The 15,015-nt window shown below is 56.5% G+C and overlaps 1 protein-coding gene across 16 annotated transcripts in view; it reads right to left on the minus strand.

Moving 5' to 3' along the window:
• TSPOAP1 (TSPO associated protein 1) overlaps positions 1 to 15,015 on the minus strand; it is a 27,671-nt gene continuing 12,656 nt past the window's right edge. For 5 of the 16 annotated variants that reach the window (XM_016932635.4, XM_016932642.4, XM_016932634.4 and 2 more), the window contains 16 exons: positions 14,682 to 14,791; positions 10,579 to 11,409; positions 10,259 to 10,410; positions 9,544 to 9,921; positions 9,220 to 9,459; positions 8,678 to 8,866; positions 7,258 to 8,091; positions 6,559 to 6,658; positions 6,328 to 6,479; positions 5,517 to 5,685; positions 5,059 to 5,130; positions 4,609 to 4,641; positions 4,316 to 4,419; positions 4,161 to 4,232; positions 3,835 to 3,945; positions 1 to 1,221 (listed from right to left, as the gene is read on the minus strand). In XM_016932635.4, coding sequence (XP_016788124.1) covers positions 1,042 to 1,221; positions 3,835 to 3,945; positions 4,161 to 4,232; positions 4,316 to 4,419; positions 4,609 to 4,641; positions 5,059 to 5,130; positions 5,517 to 5,685; positions 6,328 to 6,479; positions 6,559 to 6,658; positions 7,258 to 8,091; positions 8,678 to 8,866; positions 9,220 to 9,459; positions 9,544 to 9,921; positions 10,259 to 10,410; positions 10,579 to 11,409; positions 14,682 to 14,791 — 3,727 coding nt within the window. In that variant the 3' untranslated portion in view covers positions 1 to 1,041. Of the gene's footprint in view, positions 1,222 to 3,111; positions 3,174 to 3,834; positions 4,233 to 4,315; positions 4,420 to 4,608; positions 4,642 to 5,058; positions 5,131 to 5,516; positions 5,686 to 6,327; positions 6,480 to 6,558; positions 6,659 to 7,257; positions 8,092 to 8,677; positions 8,867 to 9,219; positions 9,460 to 9,543; positions 9,922 to 10,258; positions 10,411 to 10,578; positions 11,410 to 14,681; positions 14,792 to 15,015 lie in introns of those variants that run through there. The other 11 variants (XM_016932643.4, XM_016932640.4, XM_016932641.4 and 8 more) reach the window with 10 other exon arrangements.

Consider the following 15,015-nt stretch of genomic DNA (forward strand, 5'->3'; position numbering starts at 1 on the left):
TAGATTTTGTGAAAATAGACTTTATTATAATAAAATGTCTTTTTAAACAAATTCCCCCACCATTCCACACCCCTGGAGACCAAGGTCGAGGTGGGGGTTCAGTCAAACTATCTCCCACCACAGCAAAGGAAACATGCAAAGACACACTCACCCCTCAGAGGGTGGGGGATGGAGTGGATCGGGTAACGGTGGAGAACCCCTACCCCACTCTGAACAGGGAATGTATGAAAATAGCTGCATAAATCTGTCCTTTTCTCCAGCCCCTGGACTCCAACAGGGGTTAGAAGAAAACTATGCAAAAGAACTTGAATCCAATGAGCAAAATAAGGCAAACCCAACTCTGCTTTCGGCCCCGCTGGCCCCAGGGTCTTTGGGGGCGGGACCTTACAGGGGCCAGCAGGCCCCGGCAGGGAAGGATGGAGCACGACGGGGGCAGGGTGGGGCCCACTTTGGCTTGGCCTTTCTCCTTCCTGGGCCTGTGCAGTGGAAGCGAGGTGGAGGAAGCTGAACTGAGGCACTGAGTATGTACATATATACAGGCTCCGCCCGCCTGCCCGCTGGGGAGATGGGGCTCCAAGAAAATCCAGTGCAAACTTTCCTTCAGGGGAGGGAAGACAGGATCAGGACAGCCAGAGCCATCAGGGGGCACAGGCTCCTTTCTCCCTCCAGGGCCCGTCCTGGGACTGGGAAGGGTGGCAGAAGGTACTAGCGCAGCACTGTGGGACACTAGTAGACGAGGTGGGTGGACCAGGACGCGAGGGTCCTGGGTCCAGTCCTGGCTCAGTGACCTTGGTCAAGTTACATACTCACTGTGGGCTCAGTTTCCCCTCCTGTAGGAGGAAGGTGCTTCTCTAGAGAGTTCATCCTTAAGGAGCCATTTAGCTCTGACCTTCACCAAGGCTCTTTGATTCCCTCTGAATGCCACAGTGTTAACGCAGAAGAACGGGGGCTCTGGGCCCAGTCTGAGCCTTCCCTGCTCAGCAGAGACAGTGATCTGGGGGCCTCTCAGGGCCTCTTCTGCCTGCAGGATGGGCCACAGCTTCACTCCTTCTTCCCAGAGCCCAGCCTCCTGAGGAGCTGCTTCCCCTTGGAGAAGAAACCCCACACCTTCTTGCTTCTGCCCTGGGGCTCCCCACGTTCAATCCTGGGGGCGCTGCCAGAGCTGGGGGTACAAGGCCCACCTGGGGGCCCTGGGGACCCTTGTGTGGTGCAGCCCCAGTCCTGAAATGTGAGACAGAAGGAGCAAGGTCAGGGCCTGATTCCCTCCTGACCCCCTGACCCATTTTTTCCACAGCCTAAGGGGCCTGCAGCCTCCCATGTCACAGAACCATGGCTGACGCTGAGAACCAGGGCCTCACCTCCCACCACTGTCAGAAACACACAGCACAGGTGGTGAATGGGGAGGGTGATGCCAAGGGAGCACTAAGCTGGGAGTCCCAGGGGATGCAGTCTCGGTTCTGGATCGCTCACCTGTGACCCTGGGCAGGCCCCTTCCCTTCTCCCTCTAGGGTGCAGGGCTGACAGGGCCCAAGAGTACTTGGAACCTGCCCCTCAGGATGGGTGCCCCCAACTTCTCCCATGTCACCTCCCTCCAAAAACATGGGGCGCAAGGACAAGGACTGCTTAGAAGCAGCTGTCACTGCCAAGGAAGGTAGCTTCTACAGCCCCTCATAGACAGAAAGAGCGTCTCCCCAAACCCAGCAGATGTGGCCCCCCAGGCCTTCAGGGTGTGGAGCCAGTACCCACTCCATGGGGAGGAAGATTGGGACTCTCCCTTAAGGGCCCCTAAGAGGACTGCGGGGAGGCCAAGGACCCAGAGGGACTCACAGCTGGGGGCATCACTCAGCCCCCACCACAGGCTCTGGAGGCTCTAGCATCTTTTCCCTTACTGAATCTCCTCCTGACTCCACTCCCTTTGCCTCAAGCCCACCCAGACGGCGCTCCTTAGTGATCTAAGGCCAGGGAGCTGGGAGAACAGAGAAGCCACCAGAAAGCCCCCTACACCTATGTTCCCACCTTCACCTCTGGTACCTGGCACAGCTCTGTCAGCTCTTGCCAGCCTGCATGTCTTCCCTTCCTCAAACTCCCACTTGCTGCCCAGAGCCTGGCAGGCTCCCAGCCAGAACCAACTATAGAGCCCAGGCCAGAGGCAAGGAAAGTGGGTGCACAACCGAGGCCCCACCCCCGCCCTAGGCCTGCAGTGATGTGGCAGGGCTGCCCACAGAGGCCAAAGCATCTACCCCCAACCAGCCAGAGCCAATAGCCGGCTGGCGAGCCCCAGGCCCTTCCCACTCCCTCTTAGGGCTCCTTCCACAACATCCAGGAGGGAGAGGTTGTTAGGGAAACAAAAGGAGGGTGTTTCTGAGCCCCAGAGAATAATGGTTTGGGGTTATTTATGGATTTGAACTACTCAAACTTCCCTTTTATTTTTTTATTTTTGAGACAGAGTCTTGCTCTGTCACCCAGGCTGGAGTGCAGTGGCGTGATCACCGCTCACTGCAGCCTCGACCTCCTGGGCTCAAGTGACTCCCACCTCAGCCTCCCAAGTAGCTAGTATTAAAGGCATGAGCCACCACACCTGGCCAAACCTCCCCTTTTATCCCCCAAGTAGAGAAAACTGAGAGTTGGAGGTAAACCATGCATCTGATCACCCTAACAGGTCACAATGCAGAGGACAAGGGTGGGAAGCCTATTATTACTGGTGGCATTACAGTGTCACCCTGGTACCAGTAATAATTATGATATTATAATACCATAGCCACACAGTATCATAATACCACGGATGAGTCCTAATATGGATGCCACGTCATGTTCTATAAACCACATGTGTTATAGAATAGGAAGCATCAGCTAATATGGGACATCACACACTAAGATGACATGTAATCCTATGACAGCTGGCACTGCCCTGGGTAAAGGCAAGGCAAGGGGAGCAGGGAGGGGGAGGGATGACTCTTCATGCAAATCTGGCTCATGGCAAGCTCTCCTTCGCCATTCCCTGGACTACAGTGGGAAAGCTGGGTCAGCTCCAGTATTTGAGACAAAGGAGCACTGTCTGATTATGGTCAAGTGGGGGTGGACGGTCACACAGGGGGGCAGTCCCCCACTTACATGTTGCTCTCTCTACATATATCTATCTCCATCTAGCACTGGACTCTTCTCCTCCTCGTTCTCTGAGGACAGGGAACAAAGAGAGGAGATGGGTTACCGACAGACCCGCACCTTCTCCGCCCGGCCGCCAGGTGGCCCTGCACAGGGGTGGGCCCTACTCTCCAAGGCCTTTGCGTTCACACATGGAAGCCCTGAGTTTTCTGGCTGGGGCTTGGCCTCTTCACCCTCTCTCCCTGCTCTCTGAGAGTGGAGGCTTAGTTGTATTCCACTCACCCCAAGGAGAGGCAAGCTCTAGGAACGAGAACCCAGGAAGCTGGGCCTGGCTGGGCAACTGGCTTCCAAAGGCACCTGGGAGGTATGGAGACCCCCCCCAGGGTGGGAGTGTCCTGAAACAGGGACTTTGATTGGCCACAGGTGTGAGGCAGAGGGGTCCTTTTCCACAGGGCCCCCTCACCTGCGTCAGCCACCAGGTGTTGGCAGCTGGCGAGATGGCCTGAGGGTCAGGGTCACAGCTATCATCCCTCTGCAGAGAGGGGCACATACTGGGGGGCAGCTGCTTGGTGGGGCTCCCCTCTGGTGGTCAATTAGCGGCTGCACGCTGGACACAGTGCTTACCTGCATGACCACCCCAGCTGCACCCCTGCCGCAACACTGCCCTGGCCCTACCACCCCACCAGTAGGGTAGACTGCCCTGCCAAGCTGGGAGCCCAGCTCCTCACTGACCTGACTCTCAGCCTGGGGTGTCCTGGGTTCCCTGTCCAGGCCGCCTGCCTCAGGCCCAGGGCCCTCCAGGAAGTTGGATGGAACCAGGCCCCTTTGTCCATTTAATTCCCCCTGGAGAGAAGAGGCCGGTGAGACTGAGATCAGGAAAGAGGCTCTGGCCCTGCCCCTCGACTCTGATGCCCCTGGGGAACAGCTGGGGCCAAAACCACTGTCCAGGGAGGTGACCCATTCCATTCCTCCGGACTTCCTGAGGGTTCCTTGCCTATCCCCCTGTCCGAAGTCTGGGGGGCTGGGATATGGTACACCCTCCCCAACAACGTTCTCACATAGTAGAAACCGTCATCGTCCATGCCCCCAAACACAGTAATGACATCCCCTGCCCGGAAGGGCAGCTCTGCCTGTGGAAAACAAGAGGAGGGCATCAGGCCCAGGAAGGCTCTGCCACCGCCCCCTTTGCTGGGCTCTATCTGAGGGTCCTCACCTCCACGTCCATATTGGGGGAACTCTCCTGGGGGTTGTAGTCAAATGCAGCCACCATGGAGTGGGGAGCTTTCAGGTCAGCAGAGGGAACCAGCTTAGGGGGGCCTGCAGGGGGAGTAGGAGAAGACTCTGGACTCTCTGGAGAGCCCTACACCCCATCCTGTCTTCTGCCCCGGACCCCTGCTGACCCCCTGTCACCACCTCCCCACTAGCTGTAGCCAATGAGGCGAGGCCAGAGGGGCCACCCACCCTATCTCCTTCCCCAGCCTCCCGGGCCCAGGGATATTCCTTCACCTGGACAGGGCTGGGCAGGGCCTTCCGACTCAGCTGTGGAAAGAATGTGCCTGTGAGCCCCCTCCCACCCTGCCCACCCAGGCTGCAGGTGCTGCAGCGCAGGCCAGACACTCGCCCACACACAAGGAGGCAGGCGAGGAAGGCTGCCGAGGGCGCATCTCCCCAACCCTTTTGTGTGGCAGTGAACTAACACCCAGAAAGGGTAAATGGCACGCTCTGGGATTCACGGATTTTATAGTCAGGTGCCTGTGGGAACAGAGAGCTCCACAAACCATCCCTCATCCCCACCGGAACAAAGCCCCCCATGGGGGGAGGCAGGGGATGTGGGTGGTCTGCCAATTCCCTTTACCTGCTCAAAAACCCAGAGGTGCCTCCCCAGACAGCCAAGCAGCGCCACCCACCAGCACACACATCCTCCCAGCACCTGAGAGAGAATGGGGTCTTACCCACCTTTCTTGGAGCGGCGGGGCTTGGGAGGAGGCCCAGTTGTGCGGGCTGTGGAGTACACAAACGGACCATTCCCTGATCCAGAAAAGCAGAGAGAAAGCGAGGCAGGGGAGGTGGGAGAGACAGGACTGGGACTCTGGAGTTTCCTCTCAGGGCCGTGCTGGGTTACTGAGCTTGTTTCGTAAGGGCATTCTTCTCCCACCCCTGACAAGAGCCCCACCCAACCTCCAGGACCCAAAATTCCTGGCTGCATGGCTGTATTCCCCTCTGCAACAGACGCCCACTCCACGCGGCCAGCCCACGTACAGTCTGACCACTACGCCGCAGGGTTCAAGGCAGGCTCCAAGGCTCTGCTAGAGTCTGGGTAAGTGGGAGCACCCCAGACACAACAATTGCTCAGGGTCAGGTGGAGTTGGAAGGGGGCTGGTGGGAGGTGGGTGAGGGACAGCAGCAGGTCATACCTGAGCCCTCAAGGAGAATATCTGGGGACAAATAACCCCGCTGGAGCAGTTGCTGTCTCCCAGCAGGGCTGTCCACAGCCACCTCAGCCACCATGTTGCAGGGAATGTAGCCTGTCCGGCCCCCACCTTCGCCCTGGTAGAAGCCGTCGGCATCCTTGTCCCCAAACACCTGGAGGCAAAACCAGTGGTCTCAGCCAGTTCTGCTCACTCCCTGTGCCCCTAGGCCCCGAACCCCAGCAACACCCCACTTGGAAATGCAGAAGAATGTTCTCCCTTTTGTATGCCATGAAATGGGAAAAGGGGGAAAACAGCAAAGAACAGGATCAGAGGGATAGGAGAAGACAGCCCTTTCTGTATTATCCCCATTCACTGTCTACATGGCCATGCCCTTTGCCCACCCCAGAATGGATCTCCTTAGTCTCAGAGCAATAGCAAAATGCCTTTAATCAATACTTGGAGGAGTAATAAAAATAGTAATGTCAGCAGCAGATAGTTAGATTGTGCTGCCTATGTCTCAGGCAGTTTAAGCACTTTATGTACATTGGATCATTTAATCCACAAACCACCCTGTGAGGTAGACACTAATATTATCCCCATTTTACCAATAAGAAAACTGAGGCCCAGGGGGCCTAGGTAATCTACTCAAGGTTACACAGCTAGAAGCAGCAGAGTCAGGTCCAAACCCATGTCATCTGCTCTAGAAGCCATGTTCTCCACCATGATTCTGTGCTACCTCCAGTGGAGGAAAGGAGGGAGGAGGGAAGACCTAGCTGGTGTTTGGAATTCTGAGCCCTGATGGCGAATCAGTCACCTTCAGGATCTGACCCTCTCGGAAGGGAAGCTCTTCTTCTCCAGCATCAGGATTGGGCGACATTGACACGGGGTCATAGTCAAACAGAGCCACAAAGATCCTGACGGGTAGGTGCTGGTAAGCCAGTGTTTCTGAGGGGCTCCTCGCAGGGACTGTGGAGACAGTGGAGAGGGCGGTGACGCAGCGAGCTCTGGCCGAGCAGCTCTAGCTCCAGCCCCATCAGGTGCTCACCTAGCTCTGCAGTGCTTGGCCTGAGGACTCGGACACCTCTCTTCTGGGGGCCCCTCCGCCCAGAGCCATCCTGCCCTCTGGCCTCTCCGGTCTCTGTTGCCTGCAAAAAGAGGGCAACAGATGGCAAAAGTAACACACCATCCCTCTGGTGGGCTCGTGCTCCCCCAGCTCTGCCCCATCAGCGTAAGCAGCACAGCAGCGCAGGAGCACAGCATTCCTCTCCTGGAGCCTCGGCCCAGCCTGCTGGAGACCTCAGACACCCCCACAGTGGGAGGGAGGGCAGGAGGGGAGGCCCCAGCCCCAGCCCGCGAGTAGATGAGTGGAGTAGAGGGGACTGGAGTTGGCTGAGGAGCCTGCGAGAGGAGGGCCTCCTGTCAGCATCAGGGCAGGTAACCCTGGACGTGGCATCACAGTCAGCGTCCTGAAGCCATTACTAGCTATGCAGAGGAAAGGGCGACCCTGCCCACAGGCCGCAACAGGCGACTAGTGATAGAATATTGTGCATCCCAGTTCTGATCAGCAGAAGCAGCAAAGCAGTGGAATGTGGGTGGGAGGAGGCAGGTGAGGGAGCCCGGAGGCCCGGCCCCACCTCTGCTGATGGAGGCAGGCAGCGTGGAATGGGAGCTGCTGGTGGGCAGCAAGCAGGGCCACCAGGTGGCAGCAGGCAGGGGCTGCCCAGGGCGGGGAGTGAGCACGGACCCGGGAGAGTGGCTCCTTGGCTCTGCCCGTCGCACTGCGGCCTCTCCGCTCTGGTTCCCCTTTCTCCCAGGCTGGGAGGCGTGGGTAGGGCTTGGGGCCTGAATTGGCCTTCGGAGGCCCCCTGGGCCTTCCTACATTTGCTGTGCCCCAGGCCTCCCCATCTCCAGGGTAGCAGGAGCTGGTGATGCTGATGCCCCCGCTGCCCGCCTCCTGCTCGTCCTCCGAATCATATTCAATGCTGATTTCCAAGCACTTGGGGGAAAGGCAGCTGGCCAGGCCAGGCTCCAGCGCCCGGCCACGGGAGCACCTCCGGGAAGGGCCCAGTCGGCCTCTCCCGCTAGCCTCTAGTCCAGTCCTGGGGCCCTCAATTACGGGGAGGCCACCCCTCTCCCGTGTGGGGCCCAGTCGTCCAGAGGCCTGGGGCCCATTGTTGCTGAGAAGTCGGCTGCAGTGTTCACGGGGATCTGGAGGCCGCCTGCGGCTTGGGGGCTTCTCAGGGGAGCCCCCTCCTCTCCTCCGGCTGCTTCCACCAACTAATCCAGGCATGTCTTCCAGGCAGTCTCCAGCCCTGGAGGACTCAGGAGACAAGGGACACTGGCCAGGTCTTCGGGGCTGACCACTGTCACAGCCCAGCCCCAGCAATGCAGGTTCAGGCGGGCCAGGGTCTCGGGAAGAACAGCCTGCCCCTGACTTCTCCTCCTCCTCGTCCTCCTCCTCCTCCTCCTCCGGGATGCTAAAGAGCTTCTTGCTACAGAACTGCTGGAGGGGCAGCTCCAGGATCTGCTCCAAGATCTCCTCATCGCTGTCAGTCTCACAAAAGGGGTCGGGCTGGGACTGGTGGAGGTGGGGAGGTGGGAGTAGAACACAGCAGGGAAGAGAGATGCATGGGGAAGAGGAGAGAGAGCTGCGATCTTTGCCCTCAAACGAAGGCAGGGGTTACGGACAACCGCACAGCCCTCCCACGGCTTCCTCCGAGAGGAGAGAACCAGAGGGACGGTGGCTGGCCCAAATTCACACACATATCCAGTGAGAGCCAAAGGAAGAATTAGGGAACACACTCTAGGAACCGTCACCAGCCCCTGTGGGACAGGAGCATTGAGGAGCAGGCCTCCCCATCCCCTCCCCAGAAGCTACCAGCACAAGCATCTTAGGTGGCACCGGCCTCCCCTGGCCAGGGCGCTGTATCTGGTGGGCTGGAGGGAGAGAAGGTACAGAAATGAACTCCTCCCCTTCCCCTTTCTTTCCAGGAGGGCAGGGGCCAATCCTGGGGCACTTCCTATCTTCTGCTTAGGACAGGGCCCAGGCCACAGACCTAGAATGTTTCTGGCACTCAGTGGTGGTCAGAGCACCTGCTGACACACAGTGGGGAGGCCCCGGAGTTTGAGGCCTGGGGCCCAACAGCCCATCCCTACCCCGTTACCTTGGCCCCATTCTCCCTGATGCTGTTGCCAGCAACCTGCTTCTGGAAGGAGCAAGGCCTGGAACCCAGCTCCTCTTCCTCCTCCTCCTCCTCTTCCTCTTCCTCCTCGATGTCTGACAGGTCTGAGTTGCGGCCGTGGTCCACGAGGGAGTTCACCAGATGAACCCCAAGCTCTGCTGTGTCCTCCTTCTGCAAGAAGTGAGGCAAGGCAGGAGAGATAAGGACAGTGAGGAGGCACAGGGGGTTCCAGGCAGGGTCAGCCCCAGCCACAGTAACAAGGGTCCTTTGGCAGAGGGAGAAAGAGCCATGTCCTAAATGGGGGAGGTACACCATGGGTCAGGGGCAGGGTGGGAGAAGGGAGATGGGAGCCACATGGGACAGAGAAATCCTAGAAGAAAAACAGACACATAGCACAGCCAAAGGTGTGAGAGCAGGACCAGAGCAGAGGACAGGCAGAGAGGGCAACTGGATTTGGGCTGGCAAAAGGTAGGGAGACAGGCCTCAATTCTCTGAAGTGACACAGTGTGTCCCCAAACCCCTACCTCAGCCCTGGGCCTCAGCCCAGACCCTGGGTCTCCTCCTTGGCACGTCTCGGTATTCGGCGCCTGCTGGGCCAGTGCTCCCTGGGTGGAGCTGGAGGCCGGACAGGCCTCTCCTGCAGTCCACTCGGCCTCCTGCTTGGCCAGTGAGGGAGCTGCGGGGCCAGGGTCCTTCTCACCCAGGGTGGATGTGCTGGCTGTCCTCTCCTCTGAGGTGCCCAGCACTGCTGCCCCAGCCTCCTCCTGGAACAGAGAGCACTGAGGAAGGACCCAAGCCCAGGTCCCTCTGCCAGCCTGCACCTGCTCCCCTCTCCCCGGACAGGGTACCTGGGAGCAAGGTGCTGGAGGGTCCTCGTGGGACCCTTTTGGCATCTCTCTGGAAGGGCTTGCAGGGGGTGCTCCTGGAGGCTCTTGAGTTCCAAGGGGAGCAGGGTGCTGGAGAGGAGAGCTGGGGTCTCCAGGCCCTGGGGAGGCTGAAGCAAGGGGCGCTCTGGCCTCTGGGCTTGGGTGCGGTGAGGGGCAGGAGACTCGGGCTGGCAGGCTGGCCGGAGCCAGGGCGGGAGTGATAGGAGCCGGGATGGAGTCCGCCGACTCCCCGTGGGGCGACATGGTGCGCACGACCACCTCACGACACACCTGCAGCAGCTGCAGCTGGGACAACTCCACCAGTACACTGCCTGCCGTGGGCGAGGCCACCTCCATGATCTGCAGGGTGGAGGGGGCACAGGATGGGAAGCAGAGGCTGAGACAGCCAAGCGTGAGGATGCACTGACAGCAGTGGCAGCTAGCATTATGCCAGGTACTGTGCTAAGCCCTCTGCATGGCCTATCTCATTTCATCCTCCTGGCCATATGGCTTCAGTGATGGAACAGTTCTAAAATCTGTCATGTGCTGCCAAAGCCCATGCTCTTAACCCATCTGCCTCATGGTACCCAAATGCCAGGGGCTGGGCATCTCTGTGCCAAGCCAGAGAGCCTAGACCTCTGAGCATAGCAAGAAGGGACCCACCCCCACTCCCAGGGTACAGTGGGCAGGGCCATACCTTCTGCCCATCAGCGTAGATGGCATAGCCTGTGACCCGGACACCGTTGGATGTGCCAGCAGCATCGATGGTGACTGGGAGCCAACTGATGATCAAGATCCCAGGGGAGGGCCCAGGCTCGATCTGCACATCCAGAGGGGCATCAGGCGGGCCTGGGGGCAGGGGGGCACAAGACCCAGTGATGCAGGACGCTCCCCATCAGAGATACCTGCCCAATTTGCTATTTCCCTGATAACGCAAATAAATCAGGGTCCCCTTCTTCCGTCACCCATGGCCTGGCCTCCTGGGTGTTCTGGACAACAGGGCCCAAGCCCACATACCTGCTGGGAGTGTGGTGAACTGCAGGGTGGCAGCCCGCTGCTCCAGCCTCTCCCAGCCTGGTTCCCAGGGCCCTTGGGGTGGGAGCTGAGCCTCCACTTGGGCCTGATAGGGTGTGCCAGGCCGTAAGTGGCAGAAGGTGGCCCAGTAGGTACTGGGGCTGGCAGGTGGGCACTCTTCCCCATTGAGGTAGATGGCATGGGCCAAGTTGCTATTGCCGGGCACCCAGGTGATCTCAGCAGATGTGGCTGTCAACCGATGGACCCGCAGCTGGCTGGGCACCACTCCGGCCCGGGCACCCACCGCCAAGCAACAGCGCAGTGGGTCAGAGCTGCCCCGGCTAGTCAGGGCCTGGACAGAAATGTGAAGGGGCCCGGCCCGCAGGTCCAGGTTCTCCAGCACAGCCTTGGGTGGCGCCCCAGGCCCCAGGGCCTGTCGCAGCTCCCCATTCACACAGATATGGAAGCCGTGTAGCTCCACTCGCTCAGGAGGCGGCTCCCAGGCCAGCACCACGCTGTGGGCCAGCTGCTTGAGGACCACCAGACGGCGGGGGTAAGGCACGGCAGGAGGCTCGCCCAGGCCCTCCGGTGATGGGCTCAGACTGAGCTCGTCCCCTGCATCCTCCTCCTCAGGTCTGGGCTGGCTCCTTCCCCCACTGCTTTGGCCCCCGCTACTGCTGCCACCCCCACCTACACTCAGGAAACTGAGTTCAGGGCCTGAGCTGTGGGACAAATCGGCCAGCTCTGGAGGGAGGGAGGTCAGGAGGTCATCATCCGACACACGCTCTACAAAATTGGAAGGGACCAGGCCCCTTCGGCCATCCATGAGCTCTCCTGGCAGGAGGAGGACAGGAAGGGGCAGGGCAGGGGAAGACAGAGAGGAGATAAAGAAAAAACGGTATAATAAATGCATTTTAGCAACTGCTAGTGGGTGATCTTCAGCATTTGATTCAAATCAACATTTAACTGTCAATTCTTTTAAAAGACAAGAGCAGTAAAGATCTGGATTAGAGATAGGTCTGATAATAGTATTTTGGTTCTATAGGACAGTGCTTCTTCAATTTTAACTTGCATATGAATCACCTAGAGATTTGTTAAAATGCAGATTCTAACTCGGTTGGGTCTGGATGGGGCTGAGATTCTGTGATTCTAATAAGCCACCAGGTGACACTCGGGCTGCGAGGATGGAGAATATCATGTTCTAAGTGAGCATGTTGAGTATTTCAAGGTAAAATATCATAATGCTTTTAAAATCATGTTTAACCTACATATAAAGCAAATATGCCAAAGTTTTAACAATTGTTGAATCTAGGTGCTGGGTATATAAATATTCAAATATATTCTGTACATTTGAAAACTTTTGTGTTAAAAATTGCAATAATAATTTCATAATTTCATATTAAAGTTTTAAAAAATAAGCAGGTCAGGATGAGAAAACTGGCCAGGCATGGTGGCTTATGCCTGTAATCCCAGCACTTCAGGAGGATGAGGCAGGCAGATCGCTTGAGCCCAGGAGTTTGTGACCAATCTGGGCAACATGGCAAAACCCAATCTCTACAAAAAATGCAAAAATTAGCTGGGAGTGGTGGCACGCCTGCAGTTGCAGCTACTCAGGAGCCTGAGGTGGAAGGATTGCTTGAGCCCAGGAGGCAGAAGCTAGAAGTCGTAATCGCGCCACTGCACTCCAGCCTGGGCGACAGAGCAAGATGCTGTATCAAAAAAAAAAAAAAAAAATTCTGCTGGTTGGGTTTTACCTGGGCCTGAGGAATAGGGGCCAGGGTGCCCCTCAACTTCTCTTTGTGAACAGCAGACATCCACAGAGGGAGAGAGAGACAACCAACTCAGCAGGGTAAAGGAGGAATCTTTAGAGACAAATGAAGTAAGTGCTAGTGAAATAGTCACTTGTAAGTTCTAGAAGGATCAGGAGCCCCAGCAGGCCTGTGTCTAGCAGCATGACTGACAGCAGTCAATCCAGGCAACCACCAATGGTTATGTTTTGTTACCTGCATCAGTTCTCCTGAAGACTTGACAAGAGAGTATTTTAAAACATTTGCTGTTGTTGTTTGATTGAGGGATGTCAAGGAAGCTGGGCACCCAGCATGTAATGTCACGGTCAATTTAAAGAAGAAAAAAAGTTCTCAGGAAACAGACAGCTGGTAGCTGGTGTGCTTTATTGAGAGGAAGGGGGAGCACGAGCCAGGGCTTAGGGGAGAGGGGTGAGTGTAGGCAGGTCTGAGCTGCAGGGGGGCCTGGAGTTTCCCCCAACAGTCATCTGTGCCCCTCACCTCCACCCTCTCTCTCTCTGCCTATGCTAGGAAAAAAAAAAGTAAGGAACTTGAAGAAACAAGAGGGACTGTCAATAAATTCACTGATATAATAAGCACTGTAGAGGGTTGAATCGTGGCCGCCCAAAAACATGTCCATGTTCTAATCCCCAGAACTTGTAAACATGACCTTATTTGGAAAAAGCATCTTTGCAGATGTAATTAAGTTAAGGATCTTGAGATGAGATCATCCTAGATTATCCGGGTGGATCCTAAATCTAATGACAAGTGTTTTTATAAGAGACATGCAGAGGAGAAACACTAAGAGGAGGAGGCAATGGTGACCACAGATAGAGACTGGAGTGAGGTGGCCATAAGCCAAGGAACAACTGGAGCCACCGTAAGCTAAAAGAGACAAGGAACGGAACCTCCCCTAGAGCCCCCAAGGGGATGCAGTTCTGCCAATACCTTGATTTCAGACTTCTGGCCTCCAGAAGAGGCCAGTGAGAGAATAAATGTCTATTGTTTCAAGCCACTCTATGGTAATTGCTCCTGCAGCCCTAGGAAACGATCATAAGCACCAGCACTGTGGAGTGGGAGACAAAGGCAGGAGTCTTCACACTAAGAGGATCTCCAGCCTGCAGGGCTGAAGCTGGAGCCTGGGCCGGAGTCAGGCACATGCTCCAGAAGCCCATGCAGCTGAGAACAGCCTAGGTGGCCCAGACATAGACGAAGCAGTCCTTTAGCTAAGGTTGGACAGGGAATACAGCGTCTCGCCCCCGGTGGCATTTACATCTATCCCAATTTATCCGAGATCGCAGAGTTCAAATTCTAGTCATTTGTGGTTAGTTAATACTTATGCTTTTGCTGCCCCCTCCAAAAAAAAAGTGTTTGGGTTTTGGTTTTTGATTTGGGTGGGTTTTTTTTTCTTCATTTATAAAGTATTATTTTCCTGAAAGCTTTTTAATTCTGATCTTCGTAATCTACCCCTGTAGGGAATTTAACTGTTTAGGCCACAAAGCCAGGTACCATGGGTCTCAGCAGCTCCTCAAGTAACAGGCAGAGGACCCAGGGAAAAGAAGCTGAGCAGGCTCCCAAGCTTCCAGGGTTACAGATTCAGAGCTAAGCCCGTTCCTAAATCTCTACACACAGCTGCGGCTCTCGCCCTGCCCTGTCCATGCCCCATCCAATTCTCTACACAGTGCCATCCTCTGCTGCTGATGGACTCAGCCTGGTGGTACCCAGGCCAGAGCCACCCTGAGAGAGTCCCCCAAGGCCATGTCTTCCGCAGGCCCATGGTGCCCAGTCTCAATGAGGCATCTGCCTTGAGTTGCCTGATCAGCCCTCTGACTCCCCACAGGAGCTGCAGAACCTCCCTGAAGCAGACACCCTGCCTGGGCCCTGACAGCTGCTAACCGCTTGCGAACACCTTCCCCTGGGATCTTTACCCTGATTCCTCCTTCGCATACCTGACTGGAGTCCAGCATCAAATCTGTGCTGCATACCTGACCTCAGGTGTCACTAGTGTGAAACACTGCCACACCCTGACTATCCACACAAAAATGAATCTAGCCAAAATCTCCTGTGACACTCTCTCCACCATCTGGACTATGCTGTCCTGTCCTGCTTGGAGCCAGACTCCCTTCTTTCTCTTTCCCCAGTGGCCACTAGGTCTCTGTATGCCTTTTAGCTGAGACCAAAAAGTTAAGGTGGGCTGAGCACGCTGGGCAGAGGGGATGGATGGATGGATGGATGGATGGATGGATGGATGGATATCCGTCTTTGGGAACATGGGCTCAAAGGCAGGGGAATGGACAGAATGACCCCCCACTACATTCCTACCTTCAAAAAAGCCATCCTCATCCATGTTGCCATAGATGTAGATGTACTCGCCAGCTGTCAGCGGAAGCTCTGCTTCTGGATTCTCATTGGGACCCTCAAAGGGGTTGTAGCTGTTAGGGGAGGCACAGAGGAGGAGGAGGAGAGTGACCTACACTCCACTTCCATGTCCTGTCTTCTCTCTCCCACTGCACTGAGCCTTTACGGAGACTTGGTTGTGGTTGTCCACCACCAGCAAAGCTGAGCCCTCACTGCACCCACCTTGGCCCAACTAGGTTATTAGAATAGGTCCATTGTGTCCTGTACTGCCCCCACCACTTCCAGAGGTCTCTAGCTC

This window comes from Pan troglodytes, chromosome 19 (genome assembly GCF_028858775.2).
Source record: "Pan troglodytes isolate AG18354 chromosome 19, NHGRI_mPanTro3-v2.0_pri, whole genome shotgun sequence".
Classification (NCBI taxonomy): domain Eukaryota; kingdom Metazoa; phylum Chordata; class Mammalia; order Primates; family Hominidae; genus Pan; species Pan troglodytes.